Below are 27,584 nucleotides of genomic sequence, written 5' to 3' on the forward strand. Positions count from 1 at the left end.
AAACCACACACAAAATCATCTGCATTTTTTTTTAAGCAATCCAGTGCAGTTTACAAAAAGTAGAGGGATCTTTTCATTTCATCCATTGCCACAAATCAAGCAGAAAATTTGTTGAATAACAAACAGAAGAGAGTTCAGTAAATCTAAACAGTAAAAGTTCATTTTTATTTGTTAAATGAACTAAGGTTATTTTAATAGAAATGCATACATAAAGAAACATGAGTTCCTAAACTTTTTGTCAGTTACATTAGTTTCTTGTACAGTACAATTTCTTGTTTTGTTCCCCCTTTCAGATAATAAGTTCTTAACAGTCCTGGAGGTACTATCACAGGTCTCACAGATGGAAGAGATCATGCTTCAGTGCTGTTAATGACAGATCATGATTGAATGTAGTGAACATGTTCGATATAAATATGTGTAAAACTTTTAATTTTTCATATGTCTCCTTTAAATTGTATTTTTTTTTACAAGAACACAGAGCTTCCTTTAGCACAAATAACTTGGGAATGGCTCCACTATGGCCTGCAGGCAAGCCTTTCCAGTCACACATTCTGGTACTAATCGGATAAAATATAAAAGTAAAACTAAAAACTACAATTGGCACTGTAACCCCAGATGACAAACCTCCCTATTACACTGTACACAAAATATGTGATACATAAAAGTGTAGAGTACTCTGCGGACGGATTTCTAAAGGTCACTCTTTTCAACATTTAAGACAAAGCATGTAAGATTCACAGGGTAAAAAAACAAAACAATCCCCCATTTAATTCTATAAGCCCATTTATTTTAATAGAAGTGCATGCAATCAAAAGATACAGCAAAAAATTATATTTACATTCAACACAAGTTGAACCCCTATAAGAACATACATTATTTACCCCTGTGATCTTATATAATTTCTTTAAAAAAAAAAAAAATCCATTAACTACTGGAAAACATTCTAAGTCCCTGTCGCTGTTTTAAGCAATCTAACAAAATTTAATGAGGTTTATGCTTAAAACCAGAAGGGGGGGAAAAAAAATTGCAAAACACCTAATTTCCCAATTATCCCAATGAGCCATCAGCTCAGAAAACAGTCACATTATTAGGAAAACGAAGACCTCATACCAAACGAATGTCTCTACAAAGAGGACATGATTCACATTAATTAAAAAGCTTGTCCAGACATTAAAAGTATAAATTCCATCCCATGTTAACAGAACTGAGCAAAGAATGTATAAAGACATTCAGTTCACGTCATTATGGCCAGAGAACCGACGGTGCGAGTTCCCTACTGGAATTGCTCCGTTTATATATTGCTTTTATTCTTTATAAAACAAGTGCCACGTGACAAACCTCAACACTAAAAGGCAACAGGTCAAAAGACAGATACATAAAACGTGTAGTGTAGTCACTCTTGTCAACATTTAAGACAGCAGCGTGAACAAAAAACCATAATCCCCTATTTAATTACATTTTCCCATAATTGTAAAAAAAACGTATGCTGGTCGTTAAGTAGGTATGTGTTCTAAGATGATTTTCAAGTTTGTTTGGTTTTTTTCTTTTTGTTTATTTAAGCTGTATAACTGGGGTTTCTTGTTTTGTTTCCTCTTTCAGATTAAAATAAATTCTTAATAGTCTTGGAGGTATTAACACAGGACTCACAGATGGAAGAGATCATGCTTCAGTGCTGTTAATGACAGATCATGATTGTTATGAACAGATTTATATCACTACATAATATCATTTTTCATAAGTCTTATATTTTTGTGAGAGAACAAAGCTTCCTTTACTACAAATAACTGGAAAGACTTGCAGGCAATTAAAAAGAATGATTTGCATTGCTACTGATTCATACTGATACATGCTACTGATAATGGGTTAAAAATGAAACTAAAGCTACTATTTGCACTTTGTAAGCCCAACTGTCAAACCTCCAGGCTAAAATATGTAAACCTGCATACACTCCCATTTTGAAAATTATGTATATAGGAGCACAAAATAATCTAATCCCTGAATTTGTACCTGCAATAGGCCTCAACACTAATGCTCCTTCTTAGGCCTTAAAAACAGCTTCTTAGTGAGCATGGACGCAAAGCAAGGCACTTGTTTTTTGCCTATAGCAGAGCGATCCCTACAGTTTCCAACACTGCGCAAGGAAACTTTCCTGTTAACAAGAGTCAGGATCTCAGTGAACTCCAGGGAGGAGCCATAACGCCTCAAGATTTCACACAGATCCTGGATGTACCATGAGCCATTTACGGTCTCACGGTGAGAGTAATATCCTTTAAAAGAAGAAGAAAACATGTCAATGACTGTTTTAAGTGACATTATTGTGAAATCAAGGATGTACATGGCATCAAAGCCAGTACATAAAAAAACAAAGTTAGCAAATCTTGGTAAAACAAAGCAAAAGTATTCACACTGACCCTCAGCCACTGAGTAGCACATAAGGAAGTCTGCTCCTGCTGGAAGGGTGTAGAGCACCCCCGCATCTACCACCACGTCATTGACCGCTTGACTGTCCACCACATCCATTGGTATCACAGGATCATCATGTTTGTCACCACGACAAGCCTTGTGTTCAAAGACGTTTACAAGAGGCATAAGATCTGGATTAATACTACATTACTGTAAATACACTGCAAAAGACATTTTGTGGATAAACAATAAATTACCTGCAAGATGAAGATCTTGGGTTTCCCTACAAGGCTACGGCACATGTCCCCCTTAAACAAATCAGTGACTTCTTGAATTTCAATCTTCTCATCATAGGCATAGATGTGGCCATTTTCTCCATGACTTAAAAAGATGCAAACGAAACAGTCTGCATCCACATGGTTAGCAGCAGCCGCTGAAATCATATATTATTATGATATACATTTATAATATTCTGGGTTAAACTGAACCTAAACTCCATTCAGAGCATGCTGTGACATACTGTTGATTATAAAAGAAAAACCTTTTGACTTTCCCTCAGGTTATATAAACACATTGATGAACTTGCATGAGTGACCAGGTTGTTAAGCAACTACAGCACACTAGTCAGTTTAATGAATGTTTTTAATGTTTACTCTGGTGCTGACTTCAGCTGTAAGTGTGTTAATTAAAATACTTTTTTTTTTTTTGGTATTTTCAAATTGTTGGAAAAGTATACTTTTTATTTATTTATTTGTGGTATTTAAGAGTAGATCTCTACCAGCATTTTTCTTTTTACATGTGAATATTAATTTTTAAATATTTTTGCACATTTGTAACTAAATTAATTAGATTATACCATTACAATAAACAATGCATTATGAATATTTTATAAATAATGATTAAATAAGTTATAAATATATTTATATTATTTAAAAAAAATGAATGTAAAAATATTAAAGTCTAAATATTGTAAACCATCTTTAATCAACGGAATGCCAAAGATGCTGCTCATAAGTCTCTGTATTTAACCTGGAATATTTAAATTTGGCTTGCATTTCTCAAAACATGCCTGAAAGAGAAAATATTGAGGTACCTTCTTTGATTTCTCCTAAAACTTGATCCCGTTTGTAATCATCATGAGCCCTCACTTCAAAATCCAGGTCTTTAAATCTGACGGATATGAAAGAAAATGGAATAAGAATATTAATTGTTGTTCTGTTACTTTAATCCAAGACAAGAAAATTACTTTCTTCAAATCAATCAACATCTTTTTTTGCCAAATACCTTCTAACAAGGTTATCCCTGTCTGCATTTGTGCCAGAACGGCTGTGTAACTTGAGGTGCCAGTAGAAATTTTCGTGGTTAAAGATCAGAGCCATTCCTCGCTTCTTGTGATTCATCTTATACTCCTCGTTAGGATCCAGACTAAACACGCTGACAAATGAGGAAAAAAAATTATATACACATTTAAAATGAGAAATATTAATATATATGTCTACAATGTATCTCCATTAAAGTTTTACCTTTGATTCAAGCTATCAGTCTCTGTTATGTTCTCTCCAACTGAAAGACAAAACCAAAATCAACACAAACACTAAAATTTGTGAAAGTTTTCAGAGGATACATTCCTTTTAACACTTGGGTAAAGTTGGTTTTATATTCGCACATTCGGACATCCGTATTCAATAGCCTTGTTAATCACACTACATTGGACATTCAGTGGACATTCACAAGTAAATATGCCATTAAAACAATACTTGCCTATTTTGATCGACTGTGAAAAATGTTGTAAGTTGACAATCGTTGGTTGTCAATATCATACCGCTGCTTAAAATTCGCAAACATTAATTTATTGCACATTTATTGGAAAGTCTGAATTTATCAGAAGTCCGAATGTGCGAATATAAAACCAACTTTACCGAAGTCCTTTTAACCACTCCGACAGAGATATTGCACTAACTGTGGTCTAATGTGTGTGTGAAGAATGAAGATCTAAAGTTCAGTGAACACACTCTGGAGGTCAAGCGTGTATTGTGTACTGAGCACCTGGTCCGGCTGGACTTCAATGGCTTTACAAACAGGTTGTCAAGCATAGCAAAGTTAACATAGGCAAATGCTATGTTTACACCCTATACACATCCTCCTTCTCTTCTCCTAATTCTGCTACTCGAGTCCTACAGGAGTTGTAAACGAGCTTCACTTCTACCTGTCAGTGCTGCTGAAGCGCTGTCCTTCTCCACAGCTCCTGTAACAACACAGAAACATCTGTGAGATCTGGGACTCAGATGACACTGTGAATAATTCAGGTCAGATTTAATTTCAGCGATAGCAGTCCGCTTGAAAATCAGATTTTATGTGTATGATAGTGAAACCTTGTGATTCATGTTCAGACAAACACCACCTACTTCAGGTGTTGGAATAAGGAAATGAAACATTCTCGTGATCAACATTCAAAGTGGACTGAAGTACACTTTCCCCCCAGAGTAACTAGATAGAAACCTTACCGGGTTCACTGCTCTTGACTTGACTTGCCATCGCTGATTCTGCGGAGCGGATTTGTGTGAAATTGTGGAGAGTTTTAACGTCAAACTACCGACAACAAAAGCAAACCCGACTAGTCACCAAACGCAACAGTTAACCAATCACAGCTAGGGCACTACACTTTGACCAATCACAGGTCGCTATAGCGTTGCCCAATCACAGGCGCCCTGTCGTGGTCGAACCTTTGGTCGGACTGGTTGGACTCGGTTAAATTGGTTACAACTTCCTTCCGCTCTGAGTTCTTTCTTTCAAACGAAAATATGTCAGAGAGAGCAACACTGAAGACAATGCAACCTACATTCACAATATATTATATGATTTAGTATGATAGTTATGTTTAGATGTCTTATTTAGGTTTGAAGGCATTTTCTTCACGGAGGTAAATGATTTCATTAACAAAAAGCAACGTAAATGAACAAAAAACAATTTAATCTGTAATCTGTCTAATTTCTTAAGCAATGTATAATGAGTTTATCAACACTAACAGGTTCATCAAGAGAGTATTCTGTGTAATAAAGTAGAGTAAAAAAAAAAAAAAAAAAAACACAAAATAAACTCTCTCTTCATTCATGATCATTTCAAAGATTATATTATTGGTATAAAAAAAATACTTTAAAACCAATTTTCTTTTTGCTTAATTATTAAAAAAAAAAAAAAAAAAAGATTCAACGGAATAAATAAAGAAAAACATTAAAAATAAATACAATTATTGTGAAGTAATGCATTTTAAGTATTTGCTAATTATTTTCATTTTCTGAAAGGCATCAAAGAAAGCCAGCTAACCACGTTCATTAAATTTATTTACAACATGCACACATTCATTCTTAATCTTTGCTGAAAACAGCTCTGTCAATGTTTTTGTATCGTCATGTTCAATTGCGAAAATGATAGGCTGTATTTTCAAATCATACTAAAAAAAACATTTGCGATAGAAAAATATGTAATGTTTAGATATGAGGTTACACTTCGTAGCCCAAAGTTGTAGTTCTTATACAGCAAAGCACAGCAAAATTTAAACTTGCAACTTAATTACCTATTTTTCAATATGTTCAAGATCCTAATAATTTAAAATATTATGATATTTAGCTCTGACAAATTATATTTTAAATCATTATTTACAGTCCCCCTGCAGTACCTCCATGGCCCACTGGGGGTTTGGAGCACAGGTTGAAAACTGGCAACACAACTGAAAATGAAAGAGCACTAAATAGTCCAACTGTTTGACTCATATAAACCATAAAATAGCTTATCTCTTGTTGTATTATCTGAAAACAATCCTCATTAGAAAAAAAAGACAGTGAGACCAAACAAAGATTTGTTTGTAGTCTCTGTTTCTTTCATTCACTGTCAACTGGACTTGGCTGCAATATTTAATCTGTTTGGAGCCTCATTAATTACAGCATATTGGGTTCACTCAATAAGCCTATTCATAAATGTTATCATCATATTTGTGTACCACACTTTTATTCTCTGTAACATCCACATTGACATAGTCCTCTTCAGAGTTATCCGCGTCCACATTGACATAGTCCTCTTCAGAGTCATCATGATCCATGTTTTTATCATTAGATTCTACGATTTCATAATCAGCCTCATCATCATCCTCATTTTTGTTGTCATAGGATGTACCTGCATACATATTAGCTGGACCTAGAGACATTGCATAGAGATGAAGGGAGATACAGTTATTATTAGAGGAATTGATGAGAAAAAATAGTGTTGATGGAAATAAAAATAAAAGACATCATCTAATAGTTTTTATGAAATGCTACATTAGCTTTTTTTAAAAGAGCACTTCAGTTGAGTTTCCTTATTCCTTTGTTTTTGTCTTCTCTTGACCAGGAGGATGATTATGAGGGCAGACAATAAGAGCAGCACAGCTGACACCGCAGCACCAATGACAGGAAGCAGGGAGGCTGAGAGAGACACACGGTTTTGAGTTAAACTTTCATTATCAGCAGTCCAGCTTGTTTTAGACTCTTACACATCAATACCTGTGATAGTGATGACCAGCAGTTCAGAGGCAGGTGAACGGAAGATGCGTGAGGACAAAATGACTTCATAAACACAACTGTAGTTTCCCTCGTGTGAATAATCTGCATCAGGAAAGGAGAAGGAGGCAGACAGATTGACAGCTAACTGACTCTTGGTGATATTTGCTTCTCTAAACAGGTGGAAGGAGCCTCCAGTATACTGAGATTGAGTGGAACAGATGATAGTGAAACTGTGACCCCTGGTGATCACTGAACCCTGAGGCCCAACATCAAACTGTCCATCAGGAGCAATGCGGGGAATGCTGGGCTGCTGCAAGTGCACTAGAAAACAAGAATACATTATTTATATAGTTACAAAATCTCAGGTGTAACAAACTCAGATATGTTATGTTTATGATATTTTATTATTTGTGTTCTTTAAGTTATTTTATTATTATTATTTGTATGTTTGAATGTGTATATGATGTGATTTGTTAAATGTAATAGGGTGTGGTGGAGGACTTTAATTTTGACAGCGTGTTCTCTGAGTGCAGCAGATATATGTTGTGTATACCTTATGGTGTTAGACAGACGCTCATGCTAAGCAAGGCACAGGTGCACGGTTGATTTATGGAAAGATCTTCAGGATTCTACAACTTTATAAGCTTAGCTTCTGGTTTAATGGGGAACAAGGTAACAATCATCCCTTTTTGCATGTACGCCTATATGGTTTTGTTATACGATTGTTTATTTTGTTGGTTTGTTTGGTTTATTTTCTTCCTTCCTTGTTTTTCAATATTTATTTATTTATTTATTCATTAATTCCCCTAACTCTTACGGTGGTTCATGGTGCGTTGTTGTGTGATGGCTCTACAGAATGTGAACAATAAACTAACTGAATCATCACTGAAAGAGCTGACCATTTTATTAACCAGGACACTACATCATGCATTAAATTCAAACAGCTTAAAATAAAAATGGCTTCAAGAACTTCATCTTGTCGGGATCAAAATTTAATCCACAGCCATTTTGCAAATCAGCAGCACAAACACAAAAAAGACATCAGTACCTGTGATAGTGATGACCAGCAGTTCAGAGGCAGATGAACGGAAGGAGCGTGAGGACAAAATTACTTCATAAACACAGCTGTAGTTTCCCTCGTGTGAAAAATCTGCCTCAGGAAAGGAGAAGGAGGCAGACAGATCGACAGCTGACTGACTCCTGGCGATATTTGCTTCTCTAAACAGGTAGAAGGAGCCTCCAGGATACTGAGATTCAGTGGAACAGATGATAGTGAAACTGTGACCCCTGGTGATCACTGACCCCTGAGGCCCAACATCAAACTGTCCATCAGGAGCAAAGCGGGGAATGCTGGGCTGCTGCAAGTGCACTAGAAAACAAGAATACATTTATATTACAGAGCCTCAAGCATTAAATTCAAACTGCTTTAAACAAAAATATCATCAAGAGCTGCATCTTCTCGGGATCAAAGTATAATTCAGCCATTTTATAAATCAGCAGCACAAACACAGAAATAAGAAATCAATCCAGAATTAATTCACTTTCATGCAACAAATGCATTTATATGATGTAGAGAATGAGCAGAGATTAAACACTCACCCACAGTGATTTTAATAGTGTCACTCCAAGGTGACTTTATAATGCCGTTTTTGTAGGAGTAATTACAGCTGTAGCTGCCCTGATGTGAGACGCCTACATTAACAAGGTTGAAAGTCACACCAGATACATGTTTCTGAGAGGATAATATAGATGATCCATTTATGAAGAGGTGGAATTCAGCATCAGCATTGCATCTTGATTTAGGTGTTGTGCATCTGAACTGAATGTTTTCTCCAGGAGAAACAACTGCATGTGTGGAGATCAGGGAAAGTGTGGGCTTCTGCAGGTCACCTGCTAAAGAAATATGCATCTATTTAAAATTACTTGTTAAGATGAAAATCATGAAATATATGAAGCTTAATGTAATTTCTATTGCTCATTTCTCCCATAATGTCAGGATGCAAAAGATTTGACTTACCTGAACAAACAACACCAGCATCTTCACCATGATTACAGTCGTGTTTTCCTAGTCCTCTGTGTGAACATTGTGTGAGTTTTCCTTCACCTCCTGAGCATCCAACATCATCCAGCCAGATCGATCCACTGCCTTGACCAAAGGCAGCACTTTGAGGTGCTCTGATGGCTGATCCACACTGTAACTGTCTGCACACCACAGCAGCATCATTCATGTCCCAGCTATCATCACACACGGTTCCCCACTGACCATTATGAAGGATCTCCACTCTTCCACAGCATGAATCAGATCCACTGACCAATCGTATGTCTGGTAGCTTGTCTTAAAAATGTAAGTACAATGTGATTATAAACTATCTTGTAAGTATTTGTGTTTGACATTGTTATTATTATTTAGGGCCAAACACTGTAGGTTTATGCAAAACAGCAAATACACAATGCCATCTTGGATCTGGAGAAACATTTATACTTTTACCCTGTGAGCAGACGACACCTGCATCTTCACTGTGACCACAGTTATGGCTTCCAAAAGAATTGCGTGGGCACTGTGTGAGGGATAATTCACTTCCTGAACATCTCACATCATCCAACCAGATCTGACCACTTCCCTGGCCAAAATAAGCCTGGAAGTGTGGACTAACAGCTCCTCCACATCCCAACTGTCTGCACACCACAGCAGCATCATTTATGTCCCAGGAATCATCACACACTGTTCCCCACTGACCATTATGAAGGATCTCCACTCTCCCAGAGCAGTCATTGCTACCATTCACCAGCCTGATACTATATCCACCTAAAAAATAAAATAACTATATTCTTCATCAACTCACATCTTACAACATGTTAAACATGCAAACTAGCAAAAACTGTCCGTCATCTCATGTAACTAGAATAAGATGTGAGTTTTAAAAGAGTGACTAACAGTCTGTTACTTACCAGCTGCAGAAATTAGAGCACTGGCTGTTGAGATGAAAAACAGACATTTAAAAACATTGTAGGCTTTTAACTAGATTTTATGATTGATAGGTTAATTAACCTGAATTCACCCTTATATAATGGATATAATTTAAATAAAAACTGTGTTGCATATTAACTGATAAATATGTTAGAATGTTGTCTATGTAAATATATAGTAAACACTGAATTAGTGAGGCAGAAAAGGGCCATTACGAGTAAAAAAAATTTCAGCACTAAATCCAGCTCCTAAATCAGTGAAAATTTAGGGGTAGTCAAGAGGACTCCTACACTGTTAGACCTTGCCGGGCTTTTTTACAGTAAAATACTGGCAACATTGTTGCCAGTAATTTACTGTTGATTGCACAGTTATTTACTGTAATCTACAGTATGTTACTGTAAAGATACCATGCACTAAATTAAAACTTGTGTTACCTCATTTCATTTGCAGAAACCAACTGCCTCAAATTGTCAGAGTGCCATTTAAATTTACAAACTAATTTTTATTATATGCTAATAATATAAGCATATTATTACTATGAACTTATTTCTTTAGAGTTCAATAAAAACATTTTAACTAAAAAGATTTTCACTGCATCAGCAACTACACAGTCACTATCTGTTAAATAAAACAACATGCAGCATATCACCAATGTCTTTTGATCTTCTCCTGAACCTAAGCACAGGCTCTACTCTTCAGCACAATGGTGACCCGCAAAACTCAATTTTACAGTAAACTACTGGCAACAGTGTTGCCAATACATAACTGTTTTTTAACTAACAGTTTGTAACTGTTAAATTACATTTTGTGGGTGTGTCTTTTTATCTTACACCTTTAACCCTTTCAACCCCACAGGAACATCCTCTAGTGTCCACACTACAGAGTAAAAGTAACATTGACGCTGTGTTGCAGTGAGATAATTAAGTTAATATTTAAGTGATGATTGAGCATTAATGATAAACACCTGCTGTTAACAAGCAGAACCACTGAAAAGAAGAACAAGAACGGAATAAATACAAGCAGAAACTACAACTGTCTTCCAGCCATTACACATTATTATACTTATTACTGACCAGATTAACTTTATTTCTATTAAAGAGATCTTAATGAGAATTAACAGAAGTTTATTTTGGTGAAAATGTTTGGTTTGATGTTACCATTGAGGAGATCAGCATTTGCTTTAGTTGAGCTCTTTACCCATGACTTTTTAATTCATCATTTAAAAAAAATGTTTTTTCTAACTATTTAAACTATTTTTGCAAGTCATATTTGTTATGGCAGAAACAAATGTGGAGAAAAAAAAAATGTGGAGAAAAAAAAAATGTTGAGAGTTATGTGTTGGTGAAGACATTTTTAAATGCTATGAACAAAAAACAGCTGCAGCATTATTTAGACACACACAGATATCTAAAATCAGAACATCAATCTCAACAATGGTGGCAATAAAGCTGCATAATTTATTCATGCTGCAGTGCATGCTGGGAGTTTTGTACTATGCTGGCATCCAGCATGCATTGCAAGATTAAACTTTTGGATGTCACCATTGTTGAGATTATTGTCATTATTGTCATATTCTGATTGTTGATGTCTCTGCTGTGCAAGTTATGCAGGAGCTCAAAATATTTGATGCATTATAAGACTTATATATTCTCCTAAATAACTGATTACTGAAGTGTTGCTGGTTCTTACCCTGTTCATTCACAAATGTAGTACAATCAATAAAGATAAAATACCAATTAAATCAAAGACTAGACACAAAGAGATCAGTGAATTAGACATGTCCAAGATGATTACAGCATCATCACAACAGCCATAAAACCTGATCAACTTCATGTTGGCTTTTTCCTGCCATAACAAATGTGTTTTAAACACTCAGTTACAGCAGCCAGAGGAAGCTAATGTAAAAGAGTCAAGAGCCCAACTTCAATTTTTTTTTTTTTTAAAGAGCATAAGCTAGTTTCAGTTTAGTTTCAGAAAAAACATGTGAGAAAACCTGAAAGATGACTGATAAACATACTTTATTCAATTGTGTAAGAAAGATATGACACCCACACCATTTTACACAGTTAATAAACTTTAACTGTTTGAAGGATGAAATATTGTTGTAATATTAATATTGTGACATACATGAATGTTCCATCATGAAATTTTAAACTCCATCTGTAATTAATGAGAATTAAATGAGAAATGCAAATACTGAAAATTGAATTTACCCAGTATCAAAGTGAGAAGAGAAGGTCTTGGCATCCTTGTGTTGTTTCAAAAATGCACTTAAGAGTGTATGGAGGCTATATCTCTGTTTCTTTCAAGACAAATCCAAAACTGCATCCTTTTGACCATTAAAAAGAGAAAAAAAAAGGAAAAAAAGCATTTAGACAATAAAATGGAACATCCTTTTTTTTTTTTTAAACCCAGCCTATTCCAAAAATGTCTTTTCATCAATTTTGCCTTTAAAACAAGAATTGCAATCCAAACAGATATTCACAACATGACAAGCTGAGCAATATCTAATTCTTTTCCCTAAGATTACCTAGACTTCTTCAACTCATTCATCACTCACTATTATAAACTAAGCTGTTAATCTGATTATTATCTGATTTTAAAGCATACAAAAGCAAAATTACAAGGATGGCAAAGCATTCCTATGAATTTAATAGGTAACTTCCAGGCTCATGAGATCTCAAGATCTGGTTGGGTCCTATGGGGGACGAAACCGGAGGACGAAACCTGCAAAAACAATAAATAAACAAATCCATAAATAAATAAATCCACAAAATTATACATAAATAAATGTATAAATTAATAAATGTGCAAATAAATACATACATCCACATATTCCAGCATAAATAAATATATAAATAATTAAATGTGTAAGGAGATAAATAATATAATAAATAAAACGAATGCTGGGGGGAAATAAAAAAAAATGTTAAAGGAAACACTAAATTGAAAGTAGATTTTTTTCTTTTTAACCATCAATTTATTCATTTTTTAATGTAGTTTCTTATTTATTTCTCCTTGGCGCAACATGCTAATGAAAGGGTGTCAATCAAACTTCTGAAGGCGGTCTCTATGCCGCCATTGGCTGATCATTGTAAAAGCCTTATTGGCTGACACTGCTGAAAATAGTAGTAGCCTTCGCTACACTGTAAAAATGAAAAGTTGAGAAAACTTAAAAGTTTAAGGCAACAAACTTCAGCAGATTTTTGAGTTTTCTCAACTTGTTTTTGTAGGAGATTTTTGAGTTTTCTCAACTTTTTGTTGTATAAACTGAATACAATAAATAGAGAAAACTCAGAAATCTGCTGAAGTTTGTGGCCTTAAACTTTTAAGTTTTATCAACTTTCGATTTTTTACAGTGTATATCTGCTCATTATATTCTTCTCAGAGATGCATCTATAAACGCTTTAGGTCAGTTAGCAGCTACATTTGATGCGGCTGTAGATCCATTTGTCCGCTAAAAGAGCGCAGTAAAGTTAGTACTCTGAAGAGTATATAATCAGCAGATAGCCTACTACTATTGTCAACCAATGACGCTTTTACAACGTTCAGAGTAGATGCATCAGAGTGGTTACCGTGGTTACGATGGCAGTTGGCAGCAAAAATATCAGCTCCTGATATCAGCATAATTTTGCCAGAGAATGTATGATTTTTATGACTCAAACTGTAATTAATTAATTGGATACTTAATTGTGAACAATAGAGGCAGAAGATTTTAAAGGTAAGACCTCTAAAAAGATTTTTTATTTTTCTGTCATCACCTAAAACTGGATATAAACTCAACATATCAAGCTAACTGCTAGCCAAGCTAACATTCCGTGGCAGTTAATTCAGTTGAGAACAACATGGGCCTACCTAAAGCAGAGGCATTTTTCAGAAATGAAGAGGAGTTGGAGGTAATATATCCAACAGAAGTTAAATCTGCCAAAGATAAGAAAAAGATGAAAGAAATTATCCTGAGAGAGAACCCAGAGATACTGCTGTCTGACTACACTGGACCAGAAGACAACAGAGTCCGGTGTAACCTGCTCTTCTTCACTGAACACCCATCAGTCTGGCACACCATCCTCTGCTCTGCCATGACATGCAGAAGAAAAGGAGGCATCAGCAAAGGCAGACAACTCACTCTAGAAGGAGAAAATGACACAAAGCTGACTGTGAACCTTTATCATAATGGTACAGTCATGGCTCAGGGACCAGAAACCAGCCTTAATGAATTCCAGAGGAACTTTAAAAACCTTAAACTGGAAGTTCAGAAGATTAAGAAAGATCCTGAAGTAAAGAGAAACACAGAGGATGGACTCTGCAACACAATAGGTACCAACATAAACCCCAGTTCAAGAACTCCTATAACAGACAGACACATCAGCACTCCTGCATCTCCCAAGATAAAGGCCTTGAAAGACAACATCGCTGAGCTGGAGCAGGACTTCTTCCTGTTTAAAGAGGAAACTACCAACAACCTCCACCAGCTCCTGAACCTGAACAGCCACCACAGCATTCAACAACTTCAACAGCTCTGCTCCGCTGTCAGACAACTGGAGGAGGACAATCAAGAGCTGCGCCAGGAGCTGAGGAGGGTGAGAGAGGAACTGGTTATAAGAGAACAACACAGCCACACTATGGAGAGACTGCTGGAGGAGACCAGGAACCAGCTACACACAAAACAACATCAGCAGTGTGTCAGCACACAAACACACAGCACCTCCTCTCCTGAAAGAGTCCCAAACTCAACTCAACATCAGAAGAGAGTCAGCACACAACCTCAGAGCTCCTTCACTCCTGCAACTCGTCAGTCTCCTCAAGCCCCTCAGAGCCTCAAGAGGAAAGAGAACAGCAACACCACACAGAGTCACCCACCACGAACAACAACAACATCACCCATGAGCACCAGCAGAGAACAGAAGAGTAAAGACAACATCGTCATCCTCTGTGACTCCAACGGCCACCATCTTGACCCCAGACGACTGTTTCCGGGGAGATCTGTGAAAAAGTTCTGGTGTCCCACCTCACACTCTGCTTTAAGACTGCTGCAAGAGGGTGTTCTGGGTGTACCGTCACACATCATTCTTCACACCGGAACAAACGACCTCAGTGCTAGAAGGGTGGACGTCACTAAAGCCCTGTCCAACGTGGTGAAAACAGCCAGCAGGATCTACCCCAGAGCCAAGGTCATCATCTCAACCCTTCTACCTCGCAGAGACGTGCCACACAGGATCATCAGCACAATCAATGCGGAGATAGCTAGAGTCTGCGCTCCAATGCCGAATGTCCACATAGTCAACCATCCGCACATCACCCACAAGCATCTGTACGACCACATCCACATCCATCAAGAGGGCATGAGACTGTTTGCAAAAACCATCAAGGAGTCAGCCCTGAAAAGCCCCCAGAAAACACATCCTGACCGCGAAGAGAGGGTCAGTCAGACAGACAGCTACGCCGCTGTAGTGGCCGGACGAGGTAGAACAGACACCAGTGACCTGGTCCAGATAAAACACATGCTAAAAATGATATGTGACAACCTGTTAGCTTAAGGAATCACAGTATGTCTGTAGTCAAGTATGATCATTATTTCTTAATGATTTCATTATTTCTTTTTATTAGTTTATTTTTAAATGTAACATTTGTAAAATTAATTCACTCACTATATTTCTATATACCTTTTATATTACTTTTTTAATTGATTAATCTATATTTTAAAACATGATTTGGTCATAAATTCATACATTGTTCCGGTAAATACAATATTTTTCAATGTCATCGTTTAAAATAACATGTTATAATATTCAAGGGATGTTCTCTTCAGCTTTTGGAGAGAAAATGACTAACCCTGATTTTGTCAATACTGTATATAGTTCAGATATAATTATTTTACTTGAGACATGGAGTCGTTTAGACTCCAAAACCCGCACTCCTTTAAACTACAGAGAGCTACGAATACCCTCAATCAAAAAGCCTAATGTTAAAAATGGAAGAGATTCAGGAGGAATCATAAGTTTGGTTCAAAGACCATCTGTGGCATTATATTCAACCTGTGAAAAAAGGGAAAACACATATTTGGATAAAACTTAAAAAAGAGCTTTTGTGTTTAGACGAGGACCTGTACCTGTGTGCCACATATATCCCCCCATATGAGTCACCTTATTATAATGATGACATCTTCTCAACCCTACAGTCAGAGATCATTTACTTTCAGTCTCTAGGATCAGTTCTGTTAATGGGGGATCTGAATGCTAGAACGGGGAAGGAAGTGGACTACATCAGCTCTGATGGAGACAAATATATAAACGGTCCACTTAATCATCAACAAAAACGATATACTAAAACACGTCAGAATTATGACAACACAATAAACAGACATGGAAAACAAGTCCTGCAACTCTGCAAAAGCCTGGGTCTTTATATAGTTAACGGCAGAACAAAGGGTGATTCTCTGGGTCGATTTACCTACTGCTCACATTTAGGCAGCAGCACGGTAGATTACGCCATCACAGATATAGACCAAAATAAAATCAATTATTTCACAGTAATGCCACAGCTACCGTTATCAGACCACAGTCACACGGTCCTCAGTCTGAACAGGTCAGTGAATCTTCTGCCATCTTCAGATCAGAAGGTTAAACTGTATCCACTCCCCCCCAAATTTATATGGAGTAAAGACAGTCCTGCCCAGTATGAAGCTGCACTCCAAAGCACTAATGTTCAGAACATGATAGACTCATTTCTATTGACTTCTTTAGTGAAGAGAAGACGACAACCAATTTAGCAACTGAACAGTTAACAAAAATCTTCTCTACAGTGGCCAAAAAAGCCCTGAGAAAAAGAAAGAATTATAGAAGCAAAAAAGAAATGGCTAATGCTGGTTGGTTTGATAAAGAATGCCAAAAAGTAAGAAAAGAATTACGGTCATTATCAAACAAAAAACACAGAGACCCAGCAAACCAACAAATACGAGCCACATATCAAGAAACCCTTAAAATGTACAAGTCATTATTAATACAGAAAAAAGCTGATCACACGAAAATAAAACTAAACAAGATTGAGGAGGCAGTAGATCAAAATTGTTTTTGGGAATTATGGAACAATTTAGACAAATCCAAAAAAGCCAAACACCTTCCCATCTATGACCCTAAAATCTGGACCGAACATTTTGGAAATCTTTATTCACCAAACCAACCAACCCTTAGCCAAAAACATCTGACCTCCCAACTACATAACCTGGAATGCACTATAAAAGACCAGCTAAATAATTTAGACCAGCCCATAGCATTAAATGAACTGACAGACAAGATGAAATCCCTAAAAAACAAAAAATCCTGTGGCGTGGATGGAATATCTAATGAGATGCTGAAACACAGCAGCCCCAAACTGAAAGATGCCATTCTAAAATTGTTCAACCTGTTATTAAAATCAGGAAAATTTCCTGAAATATGGAAAGAAAATTTGATAACTCCAATTTTTAAACAAGGTGAGAAGTACGACCCAAATAATTACAGAGGCATCACAGTGAGCAGTAACCTCGGAAAACTATTCTGTTCCATTATTAATGACAGATTAGTTCAGTTCATTCAAGAACACAACATTTTAAAGAATTGTCAAATTGGATTTATGCCCAATCAGAGAACATCAAATCACATTTACACACTTCACACACTAATTCAAAAATATGTTCATCAAAAAAAACAAGGAAAAATATTCGGCTGCTTCATTGATTTTAAAAAAGCCTTTGATTCTATATGGCATGATGGGCTTTTTCTAAAACTTATCCAAAGTGGAATAGGAGGAAGGACATATGATATCATATAGGACATTTACAATGGGAACAAATGCTGTGTCAAGATCAATGACAAACGAACTGATTATTTCAGTCAAAATAAAGGGGTCCGTCAAGGCTGCAGCCTCAGCCCGACTCTCTTTAATATATATATCAATGAGTTGGCATCAGCACTTGAGAAGTCCTCCTGTCCTGGTCTGACCCTCGAGGGCAGAGAAATCAAATGCCTCCTATACGCCGACGACCTTCTGCTGCTGTCACCTCATGAAGAGGGACTGCATGAAAGCCTCTCAGTTCTAGAGCAGTACAGTAGCGACTGGGCCTTACCGATTAACATGGACAAATCCAAAATCATGATCTTCCAAAAAAAACCTTGCCTTACTGACAAAAAATATAATTTTACAATCGGGGGAACACTTCTCAATCATGTCACATATTATAATTATTTGGGTCTCACAATCTCAGCTTCTGGACAATTTGAAATGGCAATGAAAGATCTGACCGATAAGGCACGCAGGGCTTATTACAATATAAGAAAATCATTGTTCAAATTCAACCCACCCATAAAACTGTGGATGAAAATTTTTGATGCCATCATCAAGCCCATTCTTTTGTACGGCTCTGAAATCTGGGGCCCCAAATTTAAATTAAACTATGAATCGTGGGACAAAAATCCTGTTGAAATTTTCCACCTCGAATTCTGCAAAAATATCCTGGGTCTCACAGAAATGCCCCTAGTCTGGGTTGCAGGGCAGAACTGGGCAGATTCCCTCTCTTATCTGAAATCCAGAAGAGAGCAGCGAAGTTCTGGTTTCATCTGTCAGACTCACAGGCAGATGCCTACCATCACTGTGCTCTTTCATACAGGGCAGGACACCCAGAGAATGACCCCTTGCACTATTTAGTAGAAACACACCAACTAAATTCAAAAATTCAATTCAAACTCTCAAAAATTAAAGAAATAGGTCAAAGAACCCAGGAAAAATACACCCATGATTGGCAGATCAAAGCAGCACAAATAAACAAATTAAAATACTTTCACAAAATAAAGACAGATTATCAATTGGCACCTTACTTAATAAAAATTAAAGAATATCGTCAGAGAAAGCTCCTGGCGAAGTATCGTCTGAGCGACCACAGCCTGTACATAGAGACGGGCCGACACAAACAGAGCTGGAGAGCCAAAGAACTCAGACTCTGTTCAAACTGCTCCGATGGAGTCGTGGAAGATGAACTACATTTCCTTACACAGTGCAGCAAATATAATAATATTAGAGAAACATATTTCACCCAAATTGGTCAAATTCTACCTGAATTCCAACAAGCAAGCCACATTGAGAAACTTTGTTATATTTTAGGAGAGAAAGAGAAGTGTGTCCACCTGGCAGCAGAGTATGTGTCCTCCTGTCATATTATGAGGGACAAAGAATAATCCCTCTCCTTTCATTTTTTTTTCTTTTTCTTTTCAATCTCATTACTGCTCTCTGTATTTACCATGTTTTTTTTTTTTTTTTAACCACTTGTTAAATTATATGATAACATATACAATATAGCCATGCATGAATATATATATTTCTTTTTTCTCTTCTTCCTTTTATTTTATTTAATTATCAATCTGTACCTGTATAACCTATTACATGTTTATTGCTTTGGCAACATTGTATCATAACACAGTCATGCCAATAAAGCCCAATTGAATTGAATTGAAAAAAATTGCATCTATACACGCATTTGGTCAGATAGCAGCTACATTTGATGTGGCACCGCAAATCCGTTTGTCCGCAAAAAAAGCGCAGTAAATATTTCATATATGCTGAATTTTCGCCTAGGCTGCTAATGGGACCTTCTGCAAATTCCACTCTCAGTGCAAAAATATAAACGTCCAATCATTCATCCAAATGAAAGATATTTACAAGATTATAGTAAATGCTTGTGGGCAGACTGACTTACTGTATATGAGAAAAAAATAGGCTACTGTAATTCACCAAAAGTTTTTTTTCCATGTTTCAAATGTTGTACTACATTAATGACTAAACTGACTTACTAAAGATGAGATTTTGCATTATTCACCTGTAGTAAGTCAGTCTGAATTGTGTACTGTACATACTTTAAGGTAGGTATTGGTAAAATCTCACCTACAGTAAGTCAGTCTGGTCATTGATGTGCTACTGTGCTTTGAAACATGAAAAAACCTGGTTAATTACAGTATTTCTTTTTTTCTAAAAATAATCAAGCTATATTTTAGGCTTTCTTGACTGGGTGTGAAGCATGGCACTTCATCCATCCATAGTGCACACAGAGAGAACGCACAGATTTCTTGAACTTGAACGGACAAATACACATAAAAGTATGGCAAAAGTTGCAATTGAGAATTGTGAAAGTATTCTCTAAAAATTTTGTATGCTATGCATACTTATTATTCATGGTCATGTAAATGCGGTAACCCATTTTCTTTCATTGGAGTAAAGTCATAAATGGCTTAAACATAAACCGCTCGGAACAGGTAGTTTTTTGCCTCTTATCCAGATTTTGCACGGCATGTAAACGCATTAACCTGCTTTCTGTGGGCTTATTGAAGTGCACATTTGTGATATGTGACAGAAACGCATCCTTAATGCAGATTTCAATGCATCCAGGCAGAGCGAGCGTTTTGCAGGAAAGAAAGAAGGAAATATATCACAGACTATTTATATAACGCACACTTTTTTAAGACCCAGAAAATTCTAAAAATGTGTTCTCATCTCTCGTGCAGCAGAAGTAGAAGTGGTTCACCACTTGTTTACTGTGTGTTCACACCGCCACTGACGAGAAAGTCAAAATTCGCTCTGGCTGCCCTGCCAACAACGCTGTACTGTGCGTTCAGACCACCACCGGCAGGAGTGTCAAAGTAACGGTCAACCAATCGGAATGTAGAAAACTAATCAAAGCATATTATAAATGACAATTATGAGAATTAGAAGAAATTAAATGTATTAATTGTTGATATAAAGTAATTAAAAGGAGTAATTAAAGTAAATTATAAAAAGAGCTATGAAAGAAATTAATATGCCCATTGCCCAGTGGAAGGGATTACCAAAGTGGCCACCAAAATGGCAAAGAATATTAAGAATGAGATTAAACAGATGACTCATTTGAAATGAACCAAGCTGTCACCTTTATGAATAATTTGACCTAAAGAATAATTTGTTTTCACAGGTGACCGGAAGTAGTAAGGAGAAATTGCGGAGATAACCAAGAAGTTTGAGTATGATCAATGTATTCATGTTTTTCTGTTTTCTCCTGTGCCAACAGAAAAGCCCAATTTACAATTTTATTCCTGAGACATAGATAGAAGTCTGACTCCAGTGAAGGTGTGAGAGCCAAAGTATCAAAGTATCAGCCAAAGTATCAGCTACAGATTGCCGTGGCCAGGATGGGAGCACTGACTGATCTTCAACACCAGTGGATTCATGCCTCAAGGCTGAAACATCTGAAAGAAACAGTGACACAGCATAATTGGACGACAGGCCCAAGAAGCCTGCCTCAGAAGAACCATTCCTCATAGTGGTGTGGGGGCCACCTGCAGGCAGAAGATAGGAAACCTGAATACATAGCTACTCTGGGTAATCAAAGGTTCCTTTGACACCATTTAGAAAATGGCTATTTGCAAACCTGCCCATACTGACAGAATTCCTGTGTCTTTGGACAAACATGTCACAGGTTTTAAGTGCATTGCCCCATTTTCATTTACTAATTCATCCTCAAGTTGGGCATGCAGAAGGGTAGGTAGAAGCAAGATGACCCATCGGTTGTAGCCATAACAGTGACCTATGCAAATTGTAGAAATCCTGTTACAGGACAGACCACTTTATTCGCATGTACTCAATTGAGAAAAGGAATATTATTGGATAGGGTCACAGGAGTGGTGAAGTAAGTAAAATCAGACATAAGACCAGGCAGGTCACACAGAAGAAGAGAACACTTAATTTGGCAATATAAGTAGAGTAAGCATGAATGATTGTGACTCACTGACAAGTAGCAATGTTAAACTAACACAGACCATGTATATATCAGTGAGTGCAGCAGAAAAAGCAAGTTGTAGCCAACAATGTACACCCAACAATATTCCACACACAGTGATGCCTCCTAGTAAGGGATACAAAATATTAAAAGAATAATGGAAAGACTAGAATAGATGAGAAGAGGAATTACAGGAATGTTTGTGAATGTGGAATATTATGTGATTATATTATGTGATGATAATAATGATTGTTTTGTTTGCATTCATTTTGCTTTGCCTTTGAACCATGTATTATGTCGGCAGTCCAAAGGGCTGTGAAGACTACTGTTGGAGCAACAAGAAGATATGTATCTGCTAATGAAAATGAATGTTTTAAATGTAGTTTGCTTGTAATATGTGTTCAGGTATTACACCTGTAAAAAAACAGCCTTAGCCTTAGAATTAGGATGATGCAAAACACTAAGTTATTAATGACTTGGCCATTGTTAGGAAGAAAGTGTTTTGCTTTGTTTCTCCTTGATCTCTTATCCTGTTTTTAATCTGTTGTAGTCACATACACCTTTAAGGATCTTGTTATTTCCTATAAGAGCCACACTATTCTATTCTTGCCTATAAGGAGTTATTCACTCCTTAATGCTTATGTAAAATGGATGATGAAACATCTTCTGAACATGAATTTAGCTTGCCTTTGTTTTAAGTTGGCTTGATGCCCTAGACTTTTGCTATATAAGTTAAAGCGAGCTCAATAAACTTTGACTTTGAGTGAACAGCACTTTGTGTTTGTGTCATTCTTTGTCCCTGGTACTGGTGTTCTACTCTTCTTTGCATTATATCTGTAAGGCTTGATTTTCCTGCTAAACGAAAACTGAGATCAAGCATCCTGCAATAAAGCAATAAAACTCGCCTAGAGAAGAAGATCTCAGAGAAATAGCAAGGGGCAACGCCTTGCCCTAACTCCAAAAGGACAACGCCTCCCCCACCACACACACACACACACACACACACACACACACACACACACACACACACACACAAACTCTCCTTCCCCCTGACTGAAAGTTATTCAACACGTATAATGTAACTTGAGTATTTATTGTTTTTCCCTTTTTATGTTTGGTATCATTTTAAAAGTCTCAGTGCGATTGGTAAAATGGTCTCAATTTCACAGCAGTCACTAGAATTATGAAGAAGATGGAAAACTAAGGAAAATTCTGTCCTCTTTTTGGGTGGTGTCTCTTCTCTCCCCCAAAACAGGTGTTGGTGTAATAAATATTTACGATCCTTTTGTTCTGGTCCTGGTATAAAAGGTAAAGAGCAAAGCAGTCATGTGGGAACTTCTGTAACCAGAACCCCCATACAGAGATGGGTGAATGTCTGAAGACATTCATGTATCACTGTGTGTATATGCATTTCTTTGAGTAATCGATGCATTTATCATTTCTGAATTTGCTTCTAATTGTCTAATTGTAATGTAATTGGCATGATCCATTTTTAGTTGACAAATAAAATGTTATATTTGATTTACTCTGGATTCTTCTGAAATCATTATGACCGGTAGATTATTGGAGTCCGTTATTTCCGTAAATCTGCGTCAGGGCAGGTCAAACTAGAGAGCCCCATGAAAGGAGCATGTGGGCACATCATGGGACTTTTTGAGTTTGTCTGTTATTGACTTAGCAAGTTGCAGTATCGTGACTAAGAAAACTGTATTTTTGTATGAACAAGCATGTGGCGGTTCGACTCAAATGCATTAGTAAACTCTGCACCCTCTGACTAAGAATCATAAACTGGCGAATTTATGTCCGTGAGAACGCAGTCGGCCGATGCGAAATTCTCTAAGCGATAATGGGTCCGTAATGAAAGAATAATTGAAAATAAGAGATACCCAGAATAATCAAATATCTAAATTAATACATAACAAATGATCAATTTCTAATTGGAGACACAACCCTTAGAATAAGAATCTATTGAAATTGGAGTCAGATTAAACGAGTGAAATTAAGTGAACTTCACAGAGACTCTGAAAAGGCATACACGCGTTAACCTTCGCCCAACGCCGTCGGACCGATGGGGTTCCATCATTTTATCTAACAGCAACACACTATATTGCCAAAAGTTTTGGGACACCTGCCTTTATGTGCACATGAGTTTTAAAGACATCCCATTCTAAATCCATAGGGTTTAATATGGAGTTGGCCCACCCTTTACATCTATTACAGCTTCAACTCTTCTGGGAAGGCTTTCCACAAGGTTTAGGAGTGTTTATATGGGAATTTTTGACCATTCTTCTAGAAGAGCATTTGTGAGGTCAGGCAGTGATGTTGGCGAGAAAGCCTGCCAAAAGTGTTCTATCGGGTTGAGGTCAGGACTCTTTGCAGGCCAGTCAAGTTCCTCAACACTAAACTCTCTCATCCATGTCTTTATGGACCTTGCTTTGTGCACTGGTGCATTGTCATGTTGGAACAGGAAGGGGCCATCCCCAAACTGTTCCCACAAAGTTGGGAGCATGAAATTGTCCAAAATGTCTTGGTATGCTGAAGCATTAAGAGTTCCTTTCACTGGAACTAAAGGCCCCGATATACTTTAAACGAAGTTCTTTTTCGTTCTTCGTTTAGGCGTAAAACGAAGTTCGAAATGCATAAGCTGCGATATACTGTAAACGAACATCTGACACCGCCCACACTGCTGAGAGTGACGGTTAGATGAATATGTAAATACGTGCTGTACACTTACTTCTCAGTATCAAAATAAACACAACAAAAATGAGAAAACAGCAAGCATTTTTATAGAAAGCGAATAAAGGTGGAGCCTCAGCGCACACCTCCTATTAAGTTATCGTCACGGACCAATGGTGGCATGAAGGTGTTTTGCAGCTGGAGCGAACTTTTCCTGAAAGTTCGCTTTGGCAAGCCGCTTCAAACTTCCAAAAAGAACACAAAACGAACTCCGTTTTGGCCTGATTTTGTTCGAAATGACGTCACATCAGTTCGTTCTTCGGTTTCGTTTGAAGTATATCAGGGCCTTAAGGGGCCAAGCCCAACCCCTGAAAAACAACCCCACATCATAATCCCCCCTCCACCAAACATTACACTTGGCACAATGCAGTCAGGCAAGTACCGTTCTCCTGGCAACCACCAAACCCAGACTCGTTCATCGTATTGCCAGACAGAGAAGCGTGATTCGTCACTCCAGAGAACACGTCTCCACTGCTCTAGAGTCCAGTGGTGGTGTGCTTTACACCACTGCATCTGACGCTTTGCATTGCACTTGGTGATGTAAGGCTTGGATGCAGCAGCTCAGCCCGTTCCATGAAGCTCTCTACACTGTTCTTGAGCTAATCTGAAGGCCACATGAAGTTTGGAGGTCTGTAGCTATTGACTCTGGAGAAAGTTGGAGACTTCTGCGCACTGTGCGCCTCAGCATGCACTGACCCCGCTCTGTGATTTTATGTGGCCTACCACTTTGTGGCTGAGTTGCCATATATATTTATTATATTATATTATATTATATATATATATATATATATATATATATATATATATATATATATATATATATATATTATTTTTAAGATGAATATAATTATGAAGTGACAAGTTAATAGACTGCAGGTGGCAATAATGCAACTATTTGGATGCCAACTGCTATTAAACATCAAGGAAGAAGAAGAAGAAGAAGAACTCTGTGGCTCGACAATGAGCACTCGACAACCTTCACGCAGAGGCTGCGCGGCAGCGCGTAGCAAGAGCAGTGCAGAAGTGCCGCGATCGTTTCGGCGCTGAGTCTGTGAATGCTCTCAACTGTTAACATGGGTGCCGAAAAAAAATACGCTCGGCTGACGCTCTGCTGACGCGTGCGGTGTGAACCCACGGTGCATTGTGAACCCACGATGCATTGTGGGTATTCTCCAGCCGTTGAGCATGCACCGGTGTACACTCGTTACGGCGGGGCATTGTGGGATTGAATGAGTGTATCATACAGGTATAAATTCGTTTTAACTTTCTTATAAAATTGTTTAATTAAGGTTTACACATGCTGGTTTTCATGACAGAGCTCAAGATAATTTTTTTCATTACTAGTACTGGAGCTGCTAGTTTGCAAATTTTTAAATGATTATTAAACAGCCAGCCCTCCCGGTGCACCAAGTGTCCGAATTCACTCACTCATTTTCATTCACTTCTTCAAGTGATTATATTAGTGGACTAATGTAGGGAATAGTGAATGAGGGTATAGGGGGCTGGGGATGCCACCGGAAGTGGTGCTGGGACCTGCCGCTGCCAGAGAGAGCACCTGGCCATGCTGCTGACAAGGGTTTCAACTTCAAGCAGGCCTCTCACTCTCGCTGGAATTTATACTCGTCTTCTGTGAACAGTAATACGCCTTCTTTGATTTGATTGGCCGTCTCTCAGTCATTTTGACATTGACTAGCGCTGTTAGACTATTGAGACAGATCAACCTAAAAACTTTTAAAACTTTTTGTCATCCATATAACAAACAGAGCTGTGCATAATGGAGTGCAGCAGCATTATATCAAATATTGAGGGACGATTTGGCCATTTCTTCTCGGTGAAATTCTCAATTTCATTTTTGGGGAGACTCGCCCCTCTAAATGTCTATTGTGGCTATATATGTAACATATACTCTACATTTCATACAGTTATATGTATCATCTTCTACATTTGTAATGAACGACTGCTATACAAAGAGTGAAAAGCACATCCTAGGCCTACCTAGTGTAGCAGCCCCCTCTTTTCCGAGTTGCGTAGATGTTGATAGTGGAAGCTAGAGTCAGCCCTCACCTTTAGTTGTGGGTTTATTTTAAAAAAATGAATAAATATCCATTTAGTTTTAGCCTGCGATTTAGCATGAGCCTAAATTATAGCAGGAAGAGAACGAGAAGAGAGTCCCTCACGTACCGCGATATGATTTGGAAAGAATGGGTTTCTTGTTTTTGTTTTTTAAGTATGGATATGCATTGACGTCACTTTCCCGCCGGAACACCCCCCTCTGTCGGAGTGGGAAAAATAGTGTTGCAACTTACCAAAGATTCAGTGATCCATGGATGTTGACATGCGTGTTTCCTGACATTTATATGCGGCTGATTTCATCGCTGGGAAATACATAAAGCAAATTTGCCCGTGAACTAGTAGATATGGAGTCCCTAAAGGGACGTGGTGGTGGAAAAAAATTGGGATGGGAGGAAATTTTTTTCAAAACTTTTGCCTTCCCCCGAGAAATGTTCCCTCTCAAAGATATTATCGTTGCCTTGCTGCAAGCTCGGACAAACACTTCCTCTTTAATGCCCCGCTGGCTGGCAGTTTCAGTTAGTAACATACGTTAATAATGCACACAAATAATGCGCAGCTCTTAGAGTTTGAACTTGTTGGACTCAAATATAAAGAAATGCAGTCAGTGCTTATGTGAAGCAGTTCAGTAAAGTTGGCAATATTCACAGATTCGAACTTCACGGATCAATAACTCGTGAGTTAAACGTTGTTAAAACACAAATACATCATAGTAACCTAGACAACGAGCTACAACACCCCAATTTTCCTCAAATGTGCTTTATAATACATAAATTGGTCTTTATGAGCAGGCGGCGGAGAGACAAGTCTGAAGGGACCGTCTGAAAAGTGCAAAACCCAAAAACCCTTTTGCTCATTTTTATATTATGGAAAATATAACTTCACTGTAACACACTGTACTGTCACCAAATTCAGTTCATACATCACTGCTCTATAGGTTCTACAACACTTAGTTTGGCACATAAAGACCTTCTTTACACAAATGATGTTGGTATACTTACATACAACAGCTTTTGCATGATAATTTCTTACTGACTTAGATGGCATTACAATTTATTTAATATTTTTACTAATAACAGTGAAGTTATTTTTGTTT

The 27,584-nt window shown here is 37.4% G+C and overlaps 2 protein-coding genes across 8 annotated transcripts; both read right to left on the reverse strand.

The window, feature by feature from the left end:
• Positions 1-138: 138 nt before the first annotated feature.
• LOC125277852 (caspase-6-like) lies at positions 139-5,085 on the reverse strand. Its single transcript, XM_048206391.1, has 8 exons — positions 4,908-5,085; positions 4,610-4,648; positions 3,927-3,966; positions 3,688-3,837; positions 3,497-3,573; positions 2,661-2,836; positions 2,412-2,559; positions 139-2,267 (listed from the first exon to the last, which is right to left on the reverse strand). Exons 1-8 carry the CDS (start codon positions 4,936-4,938, stop codon positions 2,026-2,028), a joined length of 903 nt encoding a protein of 300 aa, XP_048062348.1. The 5' UTR covers positions 4,939-5,085; the 3' UTR covers positions 139-2,025.
• Positions 5,086-5,727: 642 nt separating this feature from the next.
• On the reverse strand, positions 5,728-26,984 carry LOC125277806 (deleted in malignant brain tumors 1 protein-like). Of its 7 annotated transcripts, none has more exons than XM_048206338.1 (11): positions 26,725-26,984; positions 12,531-12,633; positions 12,120-12,235; positions 9,888-9,911; positions 9,427-9,744; positions 8,956-9,273; positions 8,538-8,831; positions 7,987-8,307; positions 6,939-7,259; positions 6,724-6,860; positions 5,728-6,596 (listed from the first exon to the last, which is right to left on the reverse strand). In XM_048206338.1, exons 3-11 carry the CDS (start codon positions 12,151-12,153, stop codon positions 6,585-6,587), a joined length of 1,779 nt encoding a protein of 592 aa, XP_048062295.1. In that variant the 5' UTR covers positions 12,154-12,235; positions 12,531-12,633; positions 26,725-26,984; the 3' UTR covers positions 5,728-6,584. The 7 variants fall into 7 exon arrangements, with proteins under 7 accessions (XP_048062295.1, XP_048062279.1, XP_048062310.1 ...); XM_048206322.1 differs by lacking the exon at positions 26,725-26,984 and adding an exon at positions 26,414-26,620; XM_048206353.1 differs by lacking the exon at positions 26,725-26,984 and adding an exon at positions 26,414-26,621 and having other exon boundaries at positions 8,538-8,828; positions 12,120-12,633.
• Positions 26,985-27,584: the final 600 nt, after the last annotated feature.

Source organism: Megalobrama amblycephala, linkage group LG1 (genome assembly GCF_018812025.1).
Source record: "Megalobrama amblycephala isolate DHTTF-2021 linkage group LG1, ASM1881202v1, whole genome shotgun sequence".
Taxonomy (NCBI): domain Eukaryota; kingdom Metazoa; phylum Chordata; class Actinopteri; order Cypriniformes; family Xenocyprididae; genus Megalobrama; species Megalobrama amblycephala.

Excerpts from the sequence above, each read along its gene's own strand:
- LOC125277852 (XM_048206391.1), bottom strand. The coding sequence starts at position 4,938 with ATGGCAAGTCAAGTCAAGAGCAGTGAACCCG. Across the intron at positions 3,967-4,609 it reads CGCTTCAGCAGCACTGACAG|TTGGAGAGAACATAACAGAG; the intron begins GTAGAAGTGAAG and ends TTTGTCTTTCAG. Across the intron at positions 2,268-2,411 it reads GTGCTACTCAGTGGCTGAGG|GATATTACTCTCACCGTGAG; the intron begins GTCAGTGTGAAT and ends CTTCTTTTAAAG.
- LOC125277806 (XM_048206338.1), bottom strand. The coding sequence starts at position 12,153 with ATGCCAAGACCTTCTCTTCTCACTTTGATACTGG. Across the intron at positions 8,308-8,537 it reads CACTATTAAAATCACTGTGG|TGCACTTGCAGCAGCCCAGC; the intron begins GTGAGTGTTTAA and ends CTTGTTTTCTAG. Across the intron at positions 7,260-7,986 it reads GCTGGTCATCACTATCACAG|TGCACTTGCAGCAGCCCAGC; the intron begins GTACTGATGTCT and ends CTTGTTTTCTAG.